Raw genomic sequence first — 20,016 nt, forward strand, 5'->3', positions numbered from 1 at the left:
CACATCTGCTAGTTTGATGTTTTTCTGTCTCAGGGAATGGAAACTCACCTGAAGCTTGAAAAAAGACCATCCACACTAACACCTACCTGTCAGTGGGTCCCAGAGCCAGCCTCTCCAGGTGCAGGTGCAGCCTCTGGTCTTTAGGAGCCTCCAGGGACCAGGAACAGGAGCGGTCCTGGGTGGCGTTTGGTCCGTGGTGGGGAGAAGGAGACAACACCCTGCCTACTGTGGCATTTTTCACCGTGCCTCCACACAGAGCTGCAGAGCACAATATAATCCATTTTCAGCATGCTTATCTAACTTTGTGGTATGTCCTCCTTTTATTTTTGTAAATACATCAGACATTTATAAGGAAACATGTCAAAGTTGGCCCAACAAGGTACAGGGACACAGATGTTAAGATGTTAAATCAAACACTGCTGTTATCATTCACCATCTCTTTACTCTGGAGTAACTTTCAGAGATTCATTCAGCAGCTCTCACCCCTACAGGTGGGCACTTTGCCGCTCCACACCGGCAGCGAGGCGTTGAGACAGGTGAGCAGCGACTCCCCTTGCAGGTGATAACCCATGTGACAGTGAAAGCGGGCGGTGCCTCCAGGCAGCAGGTCGAGCACCGAAACCTCCCCGTAGTGAGGCCGTTTTGGCAGAGAACAGCTGAGTCTAAAGACTTCAGACAGAGAAAACAGGGAGGAAGAGGACAAGTCAGATAAAGACACATGCTCTTCAGCCAGGACTATTTTCCTTTGAGCGATTTATTATTAGTATACAAATACCTTGACGGAGCTCCCTGCACTTTCACATGCGTATGTGAAATGCCAAAGCCTGAGGTGGCGAGAACACACCTCCTCTCTGTTTTATGCCCATAAATAATAAGACAGGGCAGGGAGAGCATACTCAAGTTTGGGAGACAGGAAAGGTGTGCTCTCCCTGCAACAGTCTTTGGCATTTCACTCAAGCACATGGAAAAGCAGGGAGCTCCAAAAGCACAAAATACAACTTATTGCATGGAAATGATGAATCTTTTTGACCAGAGCAGTCCTGATTGATGTTCTTGTTCTTGTTTTTGTCTCTAACAGGCTCAGATTGGTTTTTTGAGTTTCTGACAACAAGAAAAAAAACTTTTTTGTAGGAATAAAACAGAAGCAGCTGTCTGATTGTTCTTTCAGTCATCAGAATTCACTCAAAAAAGAGTTATCTAACTTGACAGAGCTAAAGAGTTTCTGGTGTACTGCTGTCTACTTTGGTTTAGTTGTTTCTCTGATTTTTCATTGTTTAAATACAGATATAAATACTGTTTGGCAATACAAATAATATATTGTAAGATGTACGACTAAAAATGCACTAAATCACAAAAAAACATAGTTTTCAATTAATCAAGAACAACAGTTAAAATCCTGCAATTAAACAATTAATGACAGAAATGTGCAATTATTTCTGATTTGATGTTGAAATTCTGAAATTAAGCACAATTGATCATAAAGATTTGTAGTTAATTCTGCTAAAATATTGAAATTCTATGATTAATCAGGATTAATAGTTAAAATTCTGTGTTCAAGCACAATTGATCATAAAAAATTGCAATTAATTTTGCCAAAATAGTTGAACTCTGTAATTAATCAGGATTAATAGTTACAATTCTGCAATTAAGCACGATTGATCATAAAAAATTGCAATTAATTCTGCTTAAATAGTGGAATTCTGTTAATAATTGAAATTCCGCGATTAATCTGATTTACTATTGAAATTCTGTTAAAATCTTGGTTATTGGATTTCTGATATAAACCACAGGTAATTATTGAAATGCTGCAATTAAATGCAATCAACTTTAAAAATGCTGCGCTGAAAAAAAAAAAAATCTTTTGACAGCCCCAAAATTACACATACAGTCAAATCTATGGAGGCAGCAGAGGAGCATCAACTAAGATATTTTAGGAATCAAAATTTTGTTTTTAACGATGACGACAGGAGGCTTAATGAAAAGCACCTCACTCTCTGCTCTTTCTTGCTCTATAAGAAGAAGAAGAAGAAACACCACCTCTCTACTTAAGGATCCTTTCTTTTATGATGTCTAATATAACCGTTCCTTTCTTTATAAAGGATCTGCACACACAGATTAGCTCTCCCGGTCAGTGTCTTTGTTTCTAATCTATTCGGACGACCACTTGAGAAATCAGGCACCCACAGGTAAATCTAAATTGAATAATCGTAATGATACTAATAAGCTTTAAAAGCTGTGAGGGATAATAAAGCGGCTCTATTTAGGTCGGATATGTTCCTCTTATTCCCTTGACGCTGATTTTCACACCTCGTCTTAAGCATATCTGTCTCTAAAGCTGCTTAATCTCCATCAGCAGCTCTCTCTACCTGCAGCTGATGTAACAGGATTAGATGACTTTGATAAATGGCACAGGTGGGTCTTAACACTCGAATGTTTCCCTCCTTCCCTTCCAGAGCCTGTCATACCCATTACAGGCTGCTGGCATGCCAAGCACACACACACACACAAACACACTCATAGGCGCTATACAAACTCCCATATTCTCAGCCCCTAATGAGATGAGAGCCAATTAATCAGGGCTTTAATCAGCTAATTCAAACGACAGATTCAATCAGCGTGCTAAGTGATTAGATGAGAAGATTTGGGATTATGCAATTAGCATGTAAAGAGAGAACAAACAGCCGCTTTGGACCTGACGGAGAGTCTTTCTGTGTATAAATATTCCTGTCTGTGTTTGTGGACTCACTCTGGTAATGCAGCTGGAAGATGCCCATGTTCCCGTCCATAGCGGAGCGGTAATAGACCGACAGCGTGTTGGTGGGGCTGCGGATCACCTGACCCTCTACCAGCAGCGTCTGGTTGGCGAGGACGAGGAGAGCGCCGCGCTCGTCTGCACTCCTGATGGACAGCTGCTCGCCCTCTGACAGGTTTACACTCTTCACCTGAACACAAAAAGAGCAGAACGGTGCAAAAATTTTAAAAACCCAGCTCTCTCGAGTCCCTGTTTATTCTTGGGACCGGTTCCAACGCAAGCTTTGGGATTCAATTTGCACCATGATGTGGAAAACAGCAGGAAAAAAATCTGTGCAAAGAGTTTTAACACGATAGAGAGAAGCAGAATACTTTTTGTCAGAGATTCAGGTTCAATGTGAAATCTGTGAGCTGTGCCAATAAAACTGTCAAATCCAGTGAAACCGTTTAAAATCTGAGTGTGTGAGTCTGTGCTTGTTTTGCAACCGTTATGAGGACCATACACACTTCACACAGATTGTTGTGGGGACGTTACTTTTGTGGGGACATTTTGAGAAATGGTCTTCCAGAGATGATCTCAAGGTTAAAGTTTGTGTTCACTTGTAACATTTGGTATTGATGGCCAAAGCTAGTGCAGATGTGCAGAAAATTGCAGTTTCAAAATTGTCCACAAGGGGCTGGTGGCAAAAGCAAAGAAATCATTACAGAACCCTCTACTGTGAATTTAACAGTTACAGCTACGCTTGCATTTTCGCAACAGACATTTCAAAGAGTATAATGGTTTGTCCAGCTTTTGATTGTGGGAAGAGGTTAACTACCAAAACACAATTTTTAGCAAAATAACATCACTTAGACAGATGGAAAACAACTTCCAGCTTGGTGAGAAATCAGTGGGTGGATAGGCTTTGAAGCATCAAGATGTTAACTTGTGTAAGTAAACCAGAGACAAGCACACAGACCCCTGAGTCTGAGATAATAAAGGATCCAAAAAACTACATTCAGACAGAGATTGGCTCCAAATCTATCAGAATCCATCACAATATATCAGAATCATTTAGTATTTTAGGATTGATAGTGATCATAGTTGATAGTTTGATGGTATACTGTTGTTTGACTTTAAACATGAAATCTGTCTCTGTTAATCATCATTTGAACTTCCTGTTATTATTTACTCTCCATATTGAGTCCTTGAGGTCGTATTTGGTCATAACCTCGAATCCAAACCAACTTTTTAATTAACTCCACAAAGTAAAAACTGGATTCAGAGTTTTCACCGATTAACATGACTTATTTACAGTCAAACCTGGTTAGCTGTGGCTGGTACACCATTTTTCAGCATTTTTTGTAGATCCAAAGGGAGACCTTGCAGATAAGCTTTGTGTGCATGATGATTAGACTGACGAAGGATCAGATTACAAGAGCGAAATTGAAGAGGTAATGGTGATTCAGCAAATCCCCTTTAAGGAAATGCACTGTAATACATCCAAATAAAAAACTTGGAAGCTAAGCAGGTGAAATGTCTCATGAATAAAAGAAACAGAGTCTCAAACTTCAGGGATTCTTTCTTCAGGGTCATAGATGAAAAAGATTGGAAGCACTGATTAAAAAAGGTTGTGTTTTATGAGGTTTTCGCACATTTAAGTGTAAGAATCTGAATTTGGAAGCAGTTTCAGTGTAAAAAAAAGTTCAGTGTTTAAGGGAGAAGAGGGTAAGTGTGCTCAGTTTTTTTCCTGTGGAGTCATGCTGAAAGAGATACAGCACCTGCAGCTGCCACTGGGAGGCAGAGTTTAACCTGAGATCAGCTCAGAGACCTCAACAGTGACAAAAACAAACACGCAGCACCAGAATGATGTCCAGCATGATAAACAGAGTCCCTGCAAATGGTGTGTGTGTGTGTGTGTGTGTGTGTGTGTGTGTGTGTGTGTGTGTGTGTGTGTGTGTGTGTGTGTGTGTGTGTGTGTGTGTGTGTGTGTACCTGCAGCTCCACGCCATAGCCGGTGTACACGGTAACCGTGTAGGTGCAGTGTAGGAAGGTGCTGTCGGGCAGAGGAGGGTCATCAGACGAGTCGATGTAACCCTCAGGGTCGGAGAAATTCAGCGTGCAGCCGGACGAAGCTGAAGGAGAGAGGAAGAGGAGGAGAAGAGAGGAGTTTATTCTGCAGCAGCTCACTATTTCTTTCCTCATCTCTTTAATGTTAGGCCATCTGTAAACTCTCTCCTGCTGTGTTTGATTAATGATGAGAATTAAAGAGATCAGCAAGAAGTCTGTTAACAGGAACATAAAATAAATAACATCCTCCAAAAACATTGGTGAGAACTTCATTGGTGAAAACAAAGTGATGCTGTTGTTTAATACACCTCATTTGCTAAATGTGATATTTTGTGGGACATGAGCTCATTTTTTAAACAAGTTTGATTGTATTTTTTGAGGGGAAACTCAGCCTTAACTGATTCTTTGCCAAAACTTTCCTCAAGTATTTGTAGTCAATATCCTCATCTTGAATCATTCATAACAAACATGATAAATAATTTCAGATCAACCTTCTTTCTTCTTTCACGACCACTGGAACTGACTTTAAGAATATCACAGCTCAGTTATCACTAACTTTTGGTTCTCAGTAAAAATGTTAGTGCCCTTGCATGATGCCATTAGCACCATTGTTAGTGGATTGTGTTCCTGCAAAGGGAAAATTTAACACTGAGCACAGTGATCGTTTTGTAAAGCAGAGCTTCTTTTTTTTGTTGATGGTTTGTCTTTGTTTTGTTTGCACTACTTTTGTTTTTAAACAGATTGAGACAAACGTTCGCTCTAAGACATTGGGACAGACTATGTCCTGGTTACCTTGTTGCTTACATGCTGAGATAAGTTAGTCTGTTGTCAGAAAAGAAATCAAGCTGCAAGGGCAAGTGTGCAGAAAAGCTCCAAGGATTATAGAAAAAAAGAAAAGAAGAAACAAAAACTCATCCAGGAATGCATTATAGCAAAGACCCACGGTCTTGGGTGGCTGGAGCCTATCCAAGCTGTCAATGGGCAAGAGGTGGAGTACACCTGGGACAAGTTGCCAGTCAATCACAGGGCTAACATCTAGAAATAAACTACCACCCACATTTAGAGTTATTTAGAGTCTGCAGTTAACATATGAAGGACTTTTTTTTGGACTCTAGGAAGAACTCATGCATGAAGGAAACACGAAAACCCTCAAACAGAAAGGCTTCTGGTTGTAATCCAACCAGGAACAAGAAAACAAATGCTAATCCCTGAATCCTGCAGCCCTGCGAACAATCCACAGTTTATAACGCTCCCTATTTCTTAGCTGAAGATTAAAAAGGTTTCTGTAGCTAAAAAAAAAAGCTTCCTTGCTAATTTTTCTGTCTTATTTGCATAAGCTTAAAGGTGCATTTTGTGAAACGCAGGCACAAGCTGTAATGGCTGCAATGAAGTGAACAAACCTTAGCAGAGTTTGTCTACAGAACCACTCATCATCCACTTCTTTGTCCTGGTCTGAACACTACTGGTTGGCATGTTTAGATCTTTGTGTACCAATTTTCCAAGCTAGCTTTTTCCTTACAGGTCTTTGGACGGATCTTTGGCTTCCCCCTTGGCTCAGTATCCAGACAATCTGAGCAGCTCCAGATGAAACAAGCAGCTTCGAAACTCACTGACTCTTTATACATGGAGGCTAATTACAATCACACAGGTGTGGACACTTAACCATAATAGGCTTTTAAGAAGAGCAAACATGACATCACCTGACCACTATCTCTTAATAACTGAAAGATCATATTTCCTGGTGTCACATTTTCCAAAGGATGACCAATATCTCAACTTCTGCTAGGGTTTGTAAATTTATGAGCATAGATGAATGTCCACCCTAGAGCAAGATGTCTGCAGGTGTCTGAAAACAAAAAAACAAATTCCTGGAAAGGTAGATGTTCAGCTGAGGAGTTGTCTCTTTTTAACCAGAAACTTTTGTTCTGGTTTTCTGCAATGACACCAAACTCCTTTGACCTCAACGTTGAGTGAACCTTTAGAGTTTCAGGGTCACTTCTGCCTTTATGGACTCAAGAATTTGTGTTTCTGTGGCTTTGGTGCATGATGCCTGGTTAGAATCAAACTAAATTATGTTTACAAACATTACAAAGCTAAAAAAAATGATGAAGCACAGCAGCTGTTCAATATTCTGCAGGATTAGATTAACATTTTTGTAAATGGAGTTTGCTGGTTTTTGAGAAAGCTGTTTTTGGTTGCAGAGGTGGCTACACCCAACATAAAGACCAAAATCTGCACAGATTGTCTCTGTAGAGTTGTAATTTGGGGTTTGAATAACAATATGAGAATTTTGACAATGAAAAAGAATAACTTTTAGGATGCATAACCCAGAAGGATTAAGTTGCAGCAATTGCTGTCAGTTCCATTACTGCTGACTTAGGAAATATAAAGGTGCATCTTCAAAAGTTTAGAAGCTTGTTTCCACCAAATGGTCCAGTATGGTTCAGTACAGTTTAGTACGGGTCGGATCAAAAAACCTGATCCTATTTGAGTTCCTACTGCCAACGGCGTCTTTCTTGATAGGCAGCGTGTAGGCTGGATGCCAATAGGTGTGTCAACTACATAATAGCGTGACGCCATAGCAGCGTGACAGTGTACCCCTCTTGTAAATCCAACAAAGAAAAAAAACACGACACAGTAAACAAAGAGCAAATGGAAGACATTCAGCAATTCGTCTTCTTTGTGATTGGCACGTGGCTTTTTGTTACAGAGCACAGTCACGCTTCAGCCCTGTTTCCACCAAGCGGCTCAGTTTGGTTCGTCTCTGCACAGCACGCATTTTACAGCATTTTCACTGACTGATCCAGGAACAGATCCCCAAATAACCAAGACGAGCCGCCCCACTTTTCTGGCACCCTACCGTAGAGGTGCCAGACTAAACCGATCCGATCTCTGAAGGTGGAGCTACAACATTGCCGACCATTGATTGGCAGAAAGAATCGTCATTTACTGTTCAACTGCGTCTGTATTTCTCCTGGTGGCACACAGTCTTCTCTGAAACAAAGCTTCATTGCACTTTGTATCAAAGAGCCACATGCCAATCACAAAGAGGATATAATGCTGCATGTCTTCCATTGTTGCTCTTTGTTTACTGTGTCGCATTTTTCTTCTTCCTTGGATTTATTAGTGGGCTGCTATGGTGTCACGCTATTATTTAACAGATGTGGCTTTTCGGCATCCGGCCTACAAGCCGCCTTCCACAAGAGGGCACAGTTTTCTGCGGAAATGCAAACAGGATCAGGCTTAACCGCACCAAACCGTGCCAAACAGTACTGAACCCAACTGGACTGCTTGGTGGAAATGAGGCTTTAGTTTCAGAGAAGGCTGTGTGCTGCAAGAAGAAATACAGCCACTGTCACACTGGGAGTACTGATTCTTTCAACCAATCGGTGGACTGCAGTGTTTCTAGCCCCACCGTCTGGGGTCCAACAGAAAGGTACCAAAAAGTGGGACGTTGCGGGTTGGTAATTGGTTGACCTGTACTGGTTTCAGTCAAAGGAAACGCCACAAAATGTGGGCAATACTGAGACAAACTGAACTGAACCACTTGGTGGAAACATGGCTTTAGACTAACTTGGCACCCAAAACATGTCCCAACATGTTCAAGGTGATGATTTACTGGAGATAAATGTTAAAGGTGAGGAGAAATTTTCAGCTTGAGCTCTTTGTCTTTGTTTCTTACAGGAAGCATGAAACCTTGATGACCACTCACTCGTACCTGGTGAAGGTGTTCCTGTCTCTGTGTCCATGTCCGACATCAGGCCCACAGTGGTGATCTCCGCCTCGGGCTCAGGCATGTGTGTGAGTGTGTGCGGCAGCAGAGAGTGTGATTCTGTAGGTGGAGGCTCTGTTGGATCGCTGCCTTGGCCTGACGCTGCAGCTGATGCTGGGGGTTTTACTCTCTTCAGTAATCCCCCACTTTCATGCTCCAGGGACCGGCTTCCAGGGAGGGAGCTGACACTGAGTCCTCTGCCCAGAAGAGGGAGCAGGTTCTGGGGCAGAGCGGAGGGGAGGATGTCTCTTTTCTGGGAGACAAGTCGTCCTTTTTGAGTCAGCACTGAGTGCAGCAAACCTCCAGCTAATGCACCGGAGGTTTTGGCTTTAGGGCTGTTCTCCTTTGTGCTCCCCGCTGTCACCCCTGGAGACTGGGCTGAGGGGCCGGCTGTGGGGACTTCTTTATCTGAAAAGAGAGGAGAGCAGAAAATCTTTGAAACTGCCCGAGAGCACGACTCCGGGTGGCTCTGTCACCGTCCTGCTGGGCTTATCTACAGCGGGGTTATCAACAGCCGGCACAGCCTGAGCCCAGTCGAGCTTACCTCTAGTTTCAGGCACACACACACACATGCACACACACAGTAAGAGGGTGTCGTGGATAGAAGGGGCAGTAAAGCATGACAGCAGCAGAGCAAAGAGAGGAAGAAAAAAAAAACAGAAATGCAAAGACAGGCAAAGCGCTCTGCCGTGCATGCTAAAATGCCATCTCCAGCAGCTTAGTTCAAAAACAGCACAGGGCAGCATTTACACACACTCTCACACACACAAACACTCCTTCTGCCTGCATACTTTACAGCAGCAACAACACACACACACGCTCTCATGGTGCAGCTTCACTTTAATCTACGTCTGAGTGTCATTTAAACCACGCTGCAGCTGTCACTCAAAACAAGACGGAAAGAGTCAGAGGGAGAATAAATCCTCTTTGTTGTGCCGTCAAAAAACACACACACAGCTCTATCTTCTTGTTCTGCAGATTTTTTATCCCGACACAAAAATTAAAAAGCTTTTTATTCCTGCTTACATACCTGAATCAAGCTCTACATGTCAGCCTGCCATCATCAAGAAACTCATTTCAGCTCTCACAGCTTGCAATTATTTAGTCAGCCACACAGCAGCAGATGTTGGCACACACACATACACACACACTCATACACACTGCGCACTGCAGTTGCAGTTGTTGGAGTTTAATTTGAATGAAACGTTGCAGTTTTGAGGATGTAAACACTCCACATAAACACTTTTTCTGATGGAGATATCAGCAAAATCAACAGCAGAAAATAAACTCATCAATCCTCTGCTCAAATAAATCTACCAAAGAGAGAAGAGGAACTGCAGAAACTAAAACAACACATTTGTTTTTTGCATGTTTAGAGATTTAGCAAAGCAGTGCCTGACTCCAAGAGAATCAGCAACTCCTGGTCTTTTGCATGGAAGGTGCATGGAAGAACAACTCAATGACTTCACTGCTGCAAAACACAAACAAAAACACACAGCACATCTATTCATTATCTACTGCATGCAGGGCTGCAGCCAATCTAAGCCGTGATTGGACGAAGTGTCTAATCAGCCCTCAGGCACCCAGAAACAAGACATCTATGCCAACCCCTGCCATGTGCATGCTAAAACACAGTCCTGGGTTACCATTTTTAGCTTTATTGAACAAAATAAAGCTGTTCTCAGTTATCTCTAAGGGCAAAGTTTTAATGAGGAGTTTAAAAAACAAATAGACTCTCGAGTTTTTGATCCAAACTCATCTTCTCAGATGTATAACTCATAGACAGTATTAAACATGGATGTAGCATCCGGGACGTCACCCGTCTGTTCCTGAAACCGTGAAATGAAGCCAAACCACAGATGTAGCCACATTTAATATGACGCCAGTTGTGAGTTTTGTTTCGAACAGCTACAAGACTCAGCAGTCATGTGACCTGAACTGTGTCTCTGATTGGACAATCAAACGATCCTAATAACTGCTAAACCGCAGAGGTAGAAAAAAAATTCACTCACTGTACAGTGTGTGCCGATAGTGAAATAAGGGTTTCAGACCCATGTTGTTTTTTTAACCAGGCTGTAATCATGCTTTTTAATGCAGTAAAAGTCAGGTTTTTTTTATGCTGGTATGAAGACGTCAGGGATGGAGCTGTGTTTTGGCTTTTAAAGGAGCCCGTAAATTGAGAACTTTGAGTGGGATGCATTCTTCTTAAACAGCTTTAGATCATCACAAAATACTGACCTGAGGACGAGATTACAACATGTATATATATGTACATCAAAATGAACTGGGATGTATTCCTGAGGACCTTGTCTGTGTTTCAGCAGCAGTTGAAAAATGGATATCCTCTGACACGTTCATCTGAAGGTCTCCAGTTTACGGGGTCACTCTTTAAACTGCAACACTGGGAGCTGACAGAGACGTATTCACACCATCAGGCTCAAAGACGGCCATTGTTTAGGAGTTACTAAACCAAGTCTATCACAGCTGGGGGTCATCTTAGTGTGGACAAAAAACCTCCACCAATCCAAGTCCCTGGATCTCTGGCGTTAGCTTCTGGTACCAGTTTGAAGATTTTCTGCTTTATTCTTTCAGATTGAGTACCAAAAACCCCTCTGAGCAGAAAACTTGTTCACTCCCAGCAAAAACCACAGGTGACAAGATGCGTTAAAACACACAGAGGGATGAATCAGTCCTGAAACAGGCGTCTCATTAGTCACAACAGCAGGTGAAAGGCTTTTCATTACTCAGCCTCAGCTCTTATATGAAATATCACTCTTTCTCTTTCTGCAGGTTTAGAGTGAAGACAAAGCTTTGTGCTCCCTGATTTATGCCCAAACACATCGAAGACAAACATCATTTCAGCATTAAGCACAACAAGCGGATCAATAACAGACAGCTGTGCTTATTAAAGCCGCACTGATCGATGTTTCTATAAGATCAGATCAATGAACGCAAAGAAAAGAGGGCCTGACACCTCACACTGCTCATATCTAAAGCATGAAGCTTTAAATTCAGTCATTTCATCATCCAATTACAGAGCTTTTATTCTGAAAACCCACATATTAAAACGCCTAGCAAACACCTCGCTTTGTGCACCTGTCTGGATTCTGGATTCACGACAACTCTGTAATGAAGCTGGCAGATTGACGGGGATCTCCTCCAGCCAATTATAGAAGTCAATATTTGGAGGAGGAGGAGAAAATATGATTAAAACGCTCTGAATGACGGTCAAAAGGATTCATTTCCATCAAAATACTTCAATTTCTTTCCAGCTTCATTAAAGTCAGTGTGTCAGGGACAGTAAGAGAGCCTCAGGAACAAATTAAAAGCCTGGTCCTCCTGTCAGGGAGAGGAGGTGAGCTGACGATATGATACAAGATGATTTAGATTTATTAAAAGGTGTCACTAAGCTTTTGTCTTTATTTTCTTATACATGAATTTCTCATTCACTATCTATTAACCGTTGCACTTCCTCTTTCCAATTAACACTGTGTTACACTGGGAGTAGAGTGGCACTAGTCCTATCAGCTCAAATCTGGAAGTCCATGACCAGAGAGTGAAAGGATGCAGGGTCACCGCTGCGATGGAGCGTAAGAGACAGTGGCACTCTGACAAGAAAAAGTTTAAAAATAATTGGAAACATGAGTACTTTCTTACAGAAATGGATTCCACAGCATTTTTCCTAATATGTAGGCAGAAAGTTGCTGTTTTAAAAAGAGTATGGTCTTCATAAATTAATGTAAATACAGTCATCATTTAAAGGGAAAGGATGGGAGATGCACTACTCTAGTTTCATAGGAGCATGTTGGGCCACATGTTGTTAAGGTTAGATGGCACTAAATTTCTTTGTAGACATAGGCCTAGTATTTGTGCCATATGGATGTTCAGTAGTTTCATGCCTTCAAATGCAGTAAAGAAAAGTGTTTTCATTTTCACAACTAGTTGTATGAGTATATTTTTTTGCACAATTATGCTGTAGGCACATCTAAAATCATGCACTGCAACATGAATGTTTAGTTTTGGCCTGTGACCCTCCACCCAGATTCATTTTTGGCCCTTCACTGAAAAGAATTTGGGCACCAAGTTATGTACGAAAAAGGTTAAACAAAGTTAATTTTGTAAATTTAGATATTTTTACTGCACACTTTTACTTATTACAGTCTCAATGAGGACTGTATATTTGTTGTTGATTACAGTGACACCTGTGGCCAGAATCGGAAATGTTTTTTACAGGAGAGGTATTTTGTTTCCATTAAGCACTACCTCTTAAAAATGTGACTCTTGAAGATCTTCCTCTTAACTCTACTTTACTTTCCCCCAAAAAACTTTTCCCAGGATGCCAAGCAACCAGGCAATTTATTTCTTCAGTGAAAACAATAGACTGTAATAAAAAATCAATGTCAACTTGCTTTGCTCGAGGATAGGTCGCCACAAAAGCTGCTCCCCCTGGTGGCTGGCTGCAGTATAGGTCAAAAAATCTGTCTCTCCAGTCATTCCAGATGGGCTGTGGTCAAACTTTGAAAATTGAATACGCCTCGTAGACTCGTTCTCACGTCAAATTGTAGTGGTGATTTGAAGATATCATTTGGCTGTCTTGTATTTAAGTCCTCTTTTTTTCTGGAAAGTTTCATTTTCATTAGTTATACAAGGTTAAAAACAAGGTTCAACGTCACGATTAATGATGATTGACAGCTGCAGTTCTTGTGTATTTTTTTCAGGGATAGTAAAATATGTGGGGAGGTAGAGTCAAGAAGTGATAAGACTCTGAAAAGGAAAAAAATATTTTTATTTTTGTTAGCCAGCTCCACTCAGATTCTCCCAGAATCCTTCACAGTCTTTAGACTCTGGCTGCACAACTGCTACAATGGCTGTGCCTGTGATGGGGATAGTTTGGCTTCAAAACCGTACAATGATAAATGGCAGAGCCACGCTGTCCACTCTATTTACAGTCTATGGTAAAAAATGACTGAGGGTGTAGTCACACTGGCAAAGTATACCATGCTCCTCGAGCTTCAACCTCAAAGCCCAGTTTGTTTGGCCAGTGTGACGGTAGGCGTGTTTGAGCAGATATCTCTTCAACTGTGTGAGCAACACTTTCTTCAAACATATCCGTGGTATTTCAAGCTTGACATTTATGTTTTCTTATCAGCCACAGCGTGCAGAGAGATTAAAGTGTGTCTGATAAGCTAATATCTGCACAAAATGCTCGTCTGTTTACATCTGGGTTTGGTAAAAACATTTAGGGCGGATAAAAAAGGGTAAAAGACAGAGAGACTCTTGACCTCATCAGCCTGGAGAAGTTCCTGCTGTTCTCATGAGGGTGTTTGAACCTCTGCTGGCTGACAAGCCTTTGTCCTTAATTGGTCTCTGGTGGACACTGATTTGCATTCACTGAGCTTTTGTCGTGTTGCTGCACTTCTCCCAGCTTCCTTATATCACCTTATTCATAGAGGAAGGTCATCATGTGACTGTGGACTCTGTGAAAACCTAGAAAAACTCAAACAGCTCATAAAGGAGAGAACAGAATGCGGTTTGTGAGAGCTGCTGAGCATATTGTGACGTTAATTTCCTGTCATGTTCCAGAGAAACACGTTGACAGCTCCTGTAGGTGTGCTGCTACCTGCCTCACCCGCTTTTCCTGTTGGATGAATAATTAAAGCCCAGATGTTGTGAAGTCCATCAAAACACAGCTTGTGTTTGTCCCCGGTCTCCCCACAGTCACAGTTTTCAAGATTTATGTGTAACGTTTAGTTCTGGAGGGAGGGGGGCGTTGGTGAGTTGGTGATGAGGGCTGACAGACTCGTGGCACGTTGGTGTTTTTGATGGAAACGAGCTGTGACATCCGCTGTAGTGACAGTTTAAGTGTGATGGGAACATTCAGCCTTCTGGAGGGATCGTCAGCGGGGAGATTTGTCACAGAGTTCAGGGATAAAAAGATTTTACTAAGAAAAATAATAAAAAGAAGAAACTAAGAAAATAAACAACTTTTCATGGTGTTTTTCCAAATGTTTGGAAAAGCTCCAGTACATTGCTGTAGGACAATATTTCGGGCCAATTTGCAACTTAAAGAGGGTGTGTTTTTTTTAATCTTTATTCTTTATTTTAACTTGATTTGCAGCCTTTAAAAAATCCCAATTTTTCTCTTTTTTCAGCCTCCGTTTTTAGACGGTTTTTCCTTAAGGCTCCCTGTTCCACACACCCCCTTTACTCTGATTTGCCAGGCCAGGGGCGGAGATACGAGTAGACCTTGGTGTTTAAGGCCCGCCCATCCAACATACTATAAGATATTGTTGTGTCATGGCAACTTCATTTCAGCAAGTCTCTTAAAGGTCTTGTGAGGATTGCATTAATATCTCTCAAAGGGCTTCCAATTCTTTTTTTTTCTTTGGAAACGGAACATTTTGAGCAGTGTAAAGACAGATTCAGGGATTTCTAAAGTGCTGATGTTAGAGAGCTGGAAGAAGATATTCACAAGACGTGCACAGACTTTTTTGAAGGCAAGGGCGTAAAGAGAAAAATTTGCATACAGTGCATTCACACTACTAAAGAAGGAACTGATTCTGCATGTTTTTTGAGGCCCTATATCGTATGTCTCGTCTCCCCAGAGGGCATTTTAGCACATTTGGGCTTCCAAAAAGGCACTTAAGTGCGTGTTTTGGCCATCAAGTAGACATATAATGCATGCTTTTCAACAATTAGAGAACAGTTAGTTAGAATTAGTCTGGTCTGGCCTCACTGATTATGTTCACTGCAAAAAAAAAAAAAAAAAAAAAAAAGATATTGTCAAGTGTTTTGTCTTATTTTCAGCAGAAAATTATTTTTTAGACTTATTATGAGCAACATTCACCTGACCAGTCCAAAAATTTTCTTGTTTTAAGTTATTAAGAGTCTATTATGAGGTCTGAGTTACTTGTAATAAGTTAAAAAAAAAAAACTTCCGAAGGAATAAGAGAAAAGTAACTTGTATTAAGACATTATACTAGTTTCAAGCAAATTTTCTTGCAAATTTTCCTTGTTCCAATGGCAGATTTTTTTTACTTGTCACAAGCAAGTCAGACCTCATTTTTGTGTTTGAACGACATGAAACAAGACATTTTTCTGGACTTATAAGTTGAATGTGGCCCTGTTGCTAGGCACCGCCCTGTTGGCTATGGCTGCCTTTTGCAGCAGCTCTCTCTTCTTTGTCCATTTCTTGTAATTTTTTTTCGTCTCTTTTTCCTAATCTTAACATTTGGAGAGGATGATTACTTTGTATGGCTCATTTGTTGGTCATGGACACCAAACTTTTTTTGGCTTTAGTGATATTTTTAATACTTTTTCTCCTGTGTTTGTCTGGAGATCCTACATGTAACCATGGCTGCATTGTTTACATGTGGACTCTGCTGTTAGCAGCTTGTAGCATGTCAGTGCTAATTGGTGTAAGGCCTGATGTCTTCCCACAAGGTGAGGAGAAGGAGGTGAGGACGACGTGCTGGTTCTCAGGTGTGAGCCAAGAAGTGACGACATGGAACTGTCCTTCCATCCATCGTTATTGGGAACGTAAGATCTATCTCCAATAAGATGGACGAGCTAGCTGTGCTAACCCAGCAACAGAGGGAAGACCAGAAGGCAGAGTAGCATCATGCTACTCAAAGACATGGCTAACAGAGCGAAAACCAGACACCAATGCCACATTGGAAGAGCTTCACCTGCTGTGAGCAGACAGGATCCAGGAGACAGAGATGGAGCATGACTGAAGAAGCTCAGTCCTGGACCCTGTGGAGGTGGAGGCTGGCTGAACTGGAGAATGACGGACAAGCTGTCATCATCTATTTTCTTATGGACCTGTTTGCACGTTCTATACACTCTCTTACTTTTGTTTTCTTGATTGCTGCTGTGACTTCAATTTCGTCGTACTTGTTACAATGACAATAAAGTTCTATCCTATCCTATTCCATATCAAGTGTAATCTGACAAATTTTACAAAAGATATGACAAAAACACGTAAAAAGATTTCCGTTTTTTGCAGAGTTGGTTTGATGTCGTAGTCAAGATAAATACAATGGCTTGGACACACTATTTTATTTTGAAAGTCACTAGGTGTCTTAGGGGGCATCAGTACACAACTTCCTGTCCTGATTATTAAAAAAATTGTTGTAAAAAAGAGCAAAGGAGTGAATTCAATGTGAGTTAAAACACTGACTTAAATAGAAACCTCTTCCCCCTTAAAGGAGGAAGTTTTTTTTTTTTTTCTTTCTTTGAATCTTTTTAAACCAGACTAAGGGTTTTGGAGGAGGATGTACCCCGTTCTTGTGCTTTGACTCTTTCTAACTTTGCTTAAATGTGTTGCAGACTGTCTCTCCAGTAAAAGAGGTTTCTAATCTCAGTTTGACTTTTTATGGCTCAGTAAAGTAAAAATGAGTTTGGCTGCAGCACAATATTTGTGTGAGACAAACTAAAACCACAAAAAGAAGTCGACAGGCGTCAGTAGCCAAGCGACTCCTGTTTTCTGTGAGATAAAACTACAAATGTTGTCTGGGGTGGATCTGAAGAGAGTATTTCTGCTGTTTCTGGCTCTAAATAGGAATCCTGGAGCTGGGAATCAAAGATTTTGTTGTATAGTTGTTTCCCATTCTCCATTCACACAACATAATTCCTGTCTCACTTCAGTTGTGCAATGAATACAGGAGCCCAATTGCCCCAGAACAACCAAAAACTTCTGAATGGATCCTCAGATAGTTTTTCTGAAATGTAATCCAGACCCTGACATGTGCATAAATAAGGCTGAGGTTTAAAAATAGCTGAATATCCCCTTATTAATAACATCAAAGCTCCTGTCCTGTGTCGGCTGAAACATGATATCCAACTTTCAAACGTCTGGATCTAATTTAAAGTGGTACCAAAGAGCTGTGAGTTTGCATATTTTTATTCCCCTCAAAGAAAGCCAAGCAGCCAAGCAGCTGATCAGCGATCGGAGAAATCAGTCGCTGCTTGTTTCCAACAAACTGCTCAGACTGCAGGAGGAAACAGCACGAGGCGTGGACCCATCAAGCACATTGATGACTTTAAACCTCATAAAGATGTGTGAATGTCAAAGAAACAGTACAGCTGTGAGTAAAACCTCTTCCTGCGTGGTCAAAGATGATTATCTAGCCCTCAAAACAGAGCACAGCTGGAAGATCTGTGTTTGTATGAGCCAAATAAATCACAGGACTCTGCTGCTGCTGTAGTCTTAACATCCTCTGCTCAAATTCAACTAAAATGTAAAAACATGTTATTTGTTTTCTTTTCAGCTTTAGTAGAGGAAACTAGAACATGCTCATTCATAATTATAATATCAGAGTTTAGGATGGTTTTAGTGGTGTATGTTTCGGTGCAGCACTAACACATCTCCAACATGCCAGAGCTGCAGCCAGCCCTACAAACATTCCCCAAAACTACGACCTGGGGACTGAGAGGCTGCCAGGTTTATTAATGTGGCAGACTGAGATAGCATGGTCGGTGTGCTTTATTTTGAGTTTGATGGACAGAGCAGGGACAAAGCGGGGACAGGCTCACTGCTGCAGGATTTTAAAGAAGGGGTGTTGTGGGTATCCTTTCATGATTTACAGCCCAATAACATCCCTATTTTTCTCTCCCTGGTGTTGTAGAAAAGCCTTACTTCAGCCTCTGTTTGAAGAGCTTCATTTCAGCTACTGCCTCTTTAAAGCAAACCCCCTCCTTCTGATTGGTCAGCCCTCTGAAGGCCTGTTAGGAGAGGAGCTATGGGCAGACTTTGGTGTTTGAGGCCATGTTCTGATGAAAATGTAGTGCTATTGCAAGAGGATGGGGCGTTTTGATCAGTTTACTGACTTATTCAGGTATTTCTACAACATATGAATATGTAGAGGTTTGAAAATCTGCACATGCTCAGAATAATGAGCATTGTTGTTTTGGATCCACATTAAAATATGAGAAAGCAGAAGTTTAAGAAAAAAAAAGAAAAATAATAACGAGTTGCATGGCTCAGGTCTCTCTGGTCTTAGGAAAATTAGGCAAAAGTAGCCACCACAAACTTTTACATGACAGAAGTGTTAAAAGTTGTAGTTCAGGAGCTGGGGCCAAGCAGTCTATGTCATACCCTCCAATGAGGTTAGCCCTGAGAGGAAGGGGGTTTCACTCCCCATTTCTTACCATGTTTCCCACCACAGCCAAGTCATTTTTGAATAAAGACAAAAAAGCCTGAAAAGTATCTTAAGAAACAATCCAAAAAACAAAGAACCAAAAAAAAAAAAAAAAACAAACAAACAAAAAAAAACTGCAGTTCCTGGAGTGTCCTCTAGGGGCTGGCTTCAGGAACACCAGAAACCACATACACACTTATTCAAAAAGCTGATCTTGACAGCAGAAATAAACAGTTTGGGTCTGAATAGCTCCTTTCTCTATCAGACACAAGTCTTTATCAAACTTAATATTTTTGAAGCTATTGAACTTACAAAATTTGCCAATATAGAGGAATGGCTAATTTGACTGACAGGTGCAGAGACTAAAGACCCGCCTTCTTACCTCATCATAATTTTAACAAAGTCAGGTTCAATCAACTTGTTTTAATATGAAATCCTGTGATGATGGGCTTCAAAACTCTGTATTACAGATAGGAGACGTCACAAAGACTACAGGGATGTTTTACACAGATGAGGGGGAAAAACCTGCACAGGTGTTACCGTTTTGTTTGTAAGTTTTGCAAAAAAAACTGCTTCCAACAACAGAAACATGCGGCATTGCAGAGACTCTATGACATTTGAATGTGTGATTGAAAGGAAAAACAGTTAATTCCCTAGTGGACACTGGAGGAACTGCAGCTATTTTTTGTGTGTATGACCTCATCCTTACTGTAAATGTAAATGAAGTTGTCATTTTCTTCTATGTACCTTCATGTTTTGTTTGCACAGCTAAACACTCTCTGCAGGTGCTGACATGAAAGGTCAGTGTAGCACCATGACGCCGTGGACACCCTGAAGATAAACCTCTCTGTTTGGAGAGCCTTGATGTTTCAAAGGTCTGTGCTTTAAGTTCTGCAGAGACCTCCTGCTGACACCCGTGTGTCCTGCAATCACAAGAGGAGGATGAAAGAGCAGCTCGCTGCTCTTTGACGGATATTTGGAATAAAATAGGAGCGTGGAGCGTAGCTCACAACAATCAGGACGGCTGCGTCTATTTCAGGACATCAGTGAGATGCTTTATTGATTCTGAGTCTCCAAACAGTCCAATCTGTGGTGACAGATGCAGGAGAACAAGTCTAACAGCTCTGTGCTTGACTCTGACATCAGGGAGGTGTGTTTGGAGTTTAGTGTTGGAGAAACAGATTCCTATGCTCTGGTACACTTCCTCCTTCAGGACAGAGATGGCCTTCTTAGTTTGGAGGATGTGCAGAAACATCATCCTCTGCATCATCAAAAAAAAACATCTTTACCTGTCAAATCAG

General features: G+C 41.3%; 1 protein-coding gene across 4 annotated transcripts in view; it reads right to left on the reverse strand.

The window, feature by feature from the left end:
* The window catches only part of sez6l (seizure related 6 homolog (mouse)-like), a 73,975-nt gene that overhangs the window by 18,214 nt on the left and 35,745 nt on the right, over positions 1-20,016 (reverse strand). For all 4 annotated transcript variants that reach the window (XM_074690068.1, XM_074690067.1, XM_074690066.1 and 1 more), the window contains exons 2-6: positions 8,520-8,981; positions 4,727-4,866; positions 2,747-2,942; positions 484-669; positions 87-258 (exon numbers count right to left, since the gene is read on the reverse strand). In XM_074690068.1, the coding sequence (XP_074546169.1) occupies positions 87-258; positions 484-669; positions 2,747-2,942; positions 4,727-4,866; positions 8,520-8,981 (1,156 nt within the window). The remainder of the gene's footprint in view (positions 1-86; positions 259-483; positions 670-2,746; positions 2,943-4,726; positions 4,867-8,519; positions 8,982-20,016) is intronic.

This window comes from Halichoeres trimaculatus, unplaced genomic scaffold (assembly GCF_033239565.1).
Source record: "Halichoeres trimaculatus isolate MK-OKI-2021-1 unplaced genomic scaffold, fHalTri1.1 fHalTri1_scaffold_16, whole genome shotgun sequence".
Classification (NCBI taxonomy): Eukaryota; Metazoa; Chordata; class Actinopteri; order Labriformes; family Labridae; genus Halichoeres; species Halichoeres trimaculatus.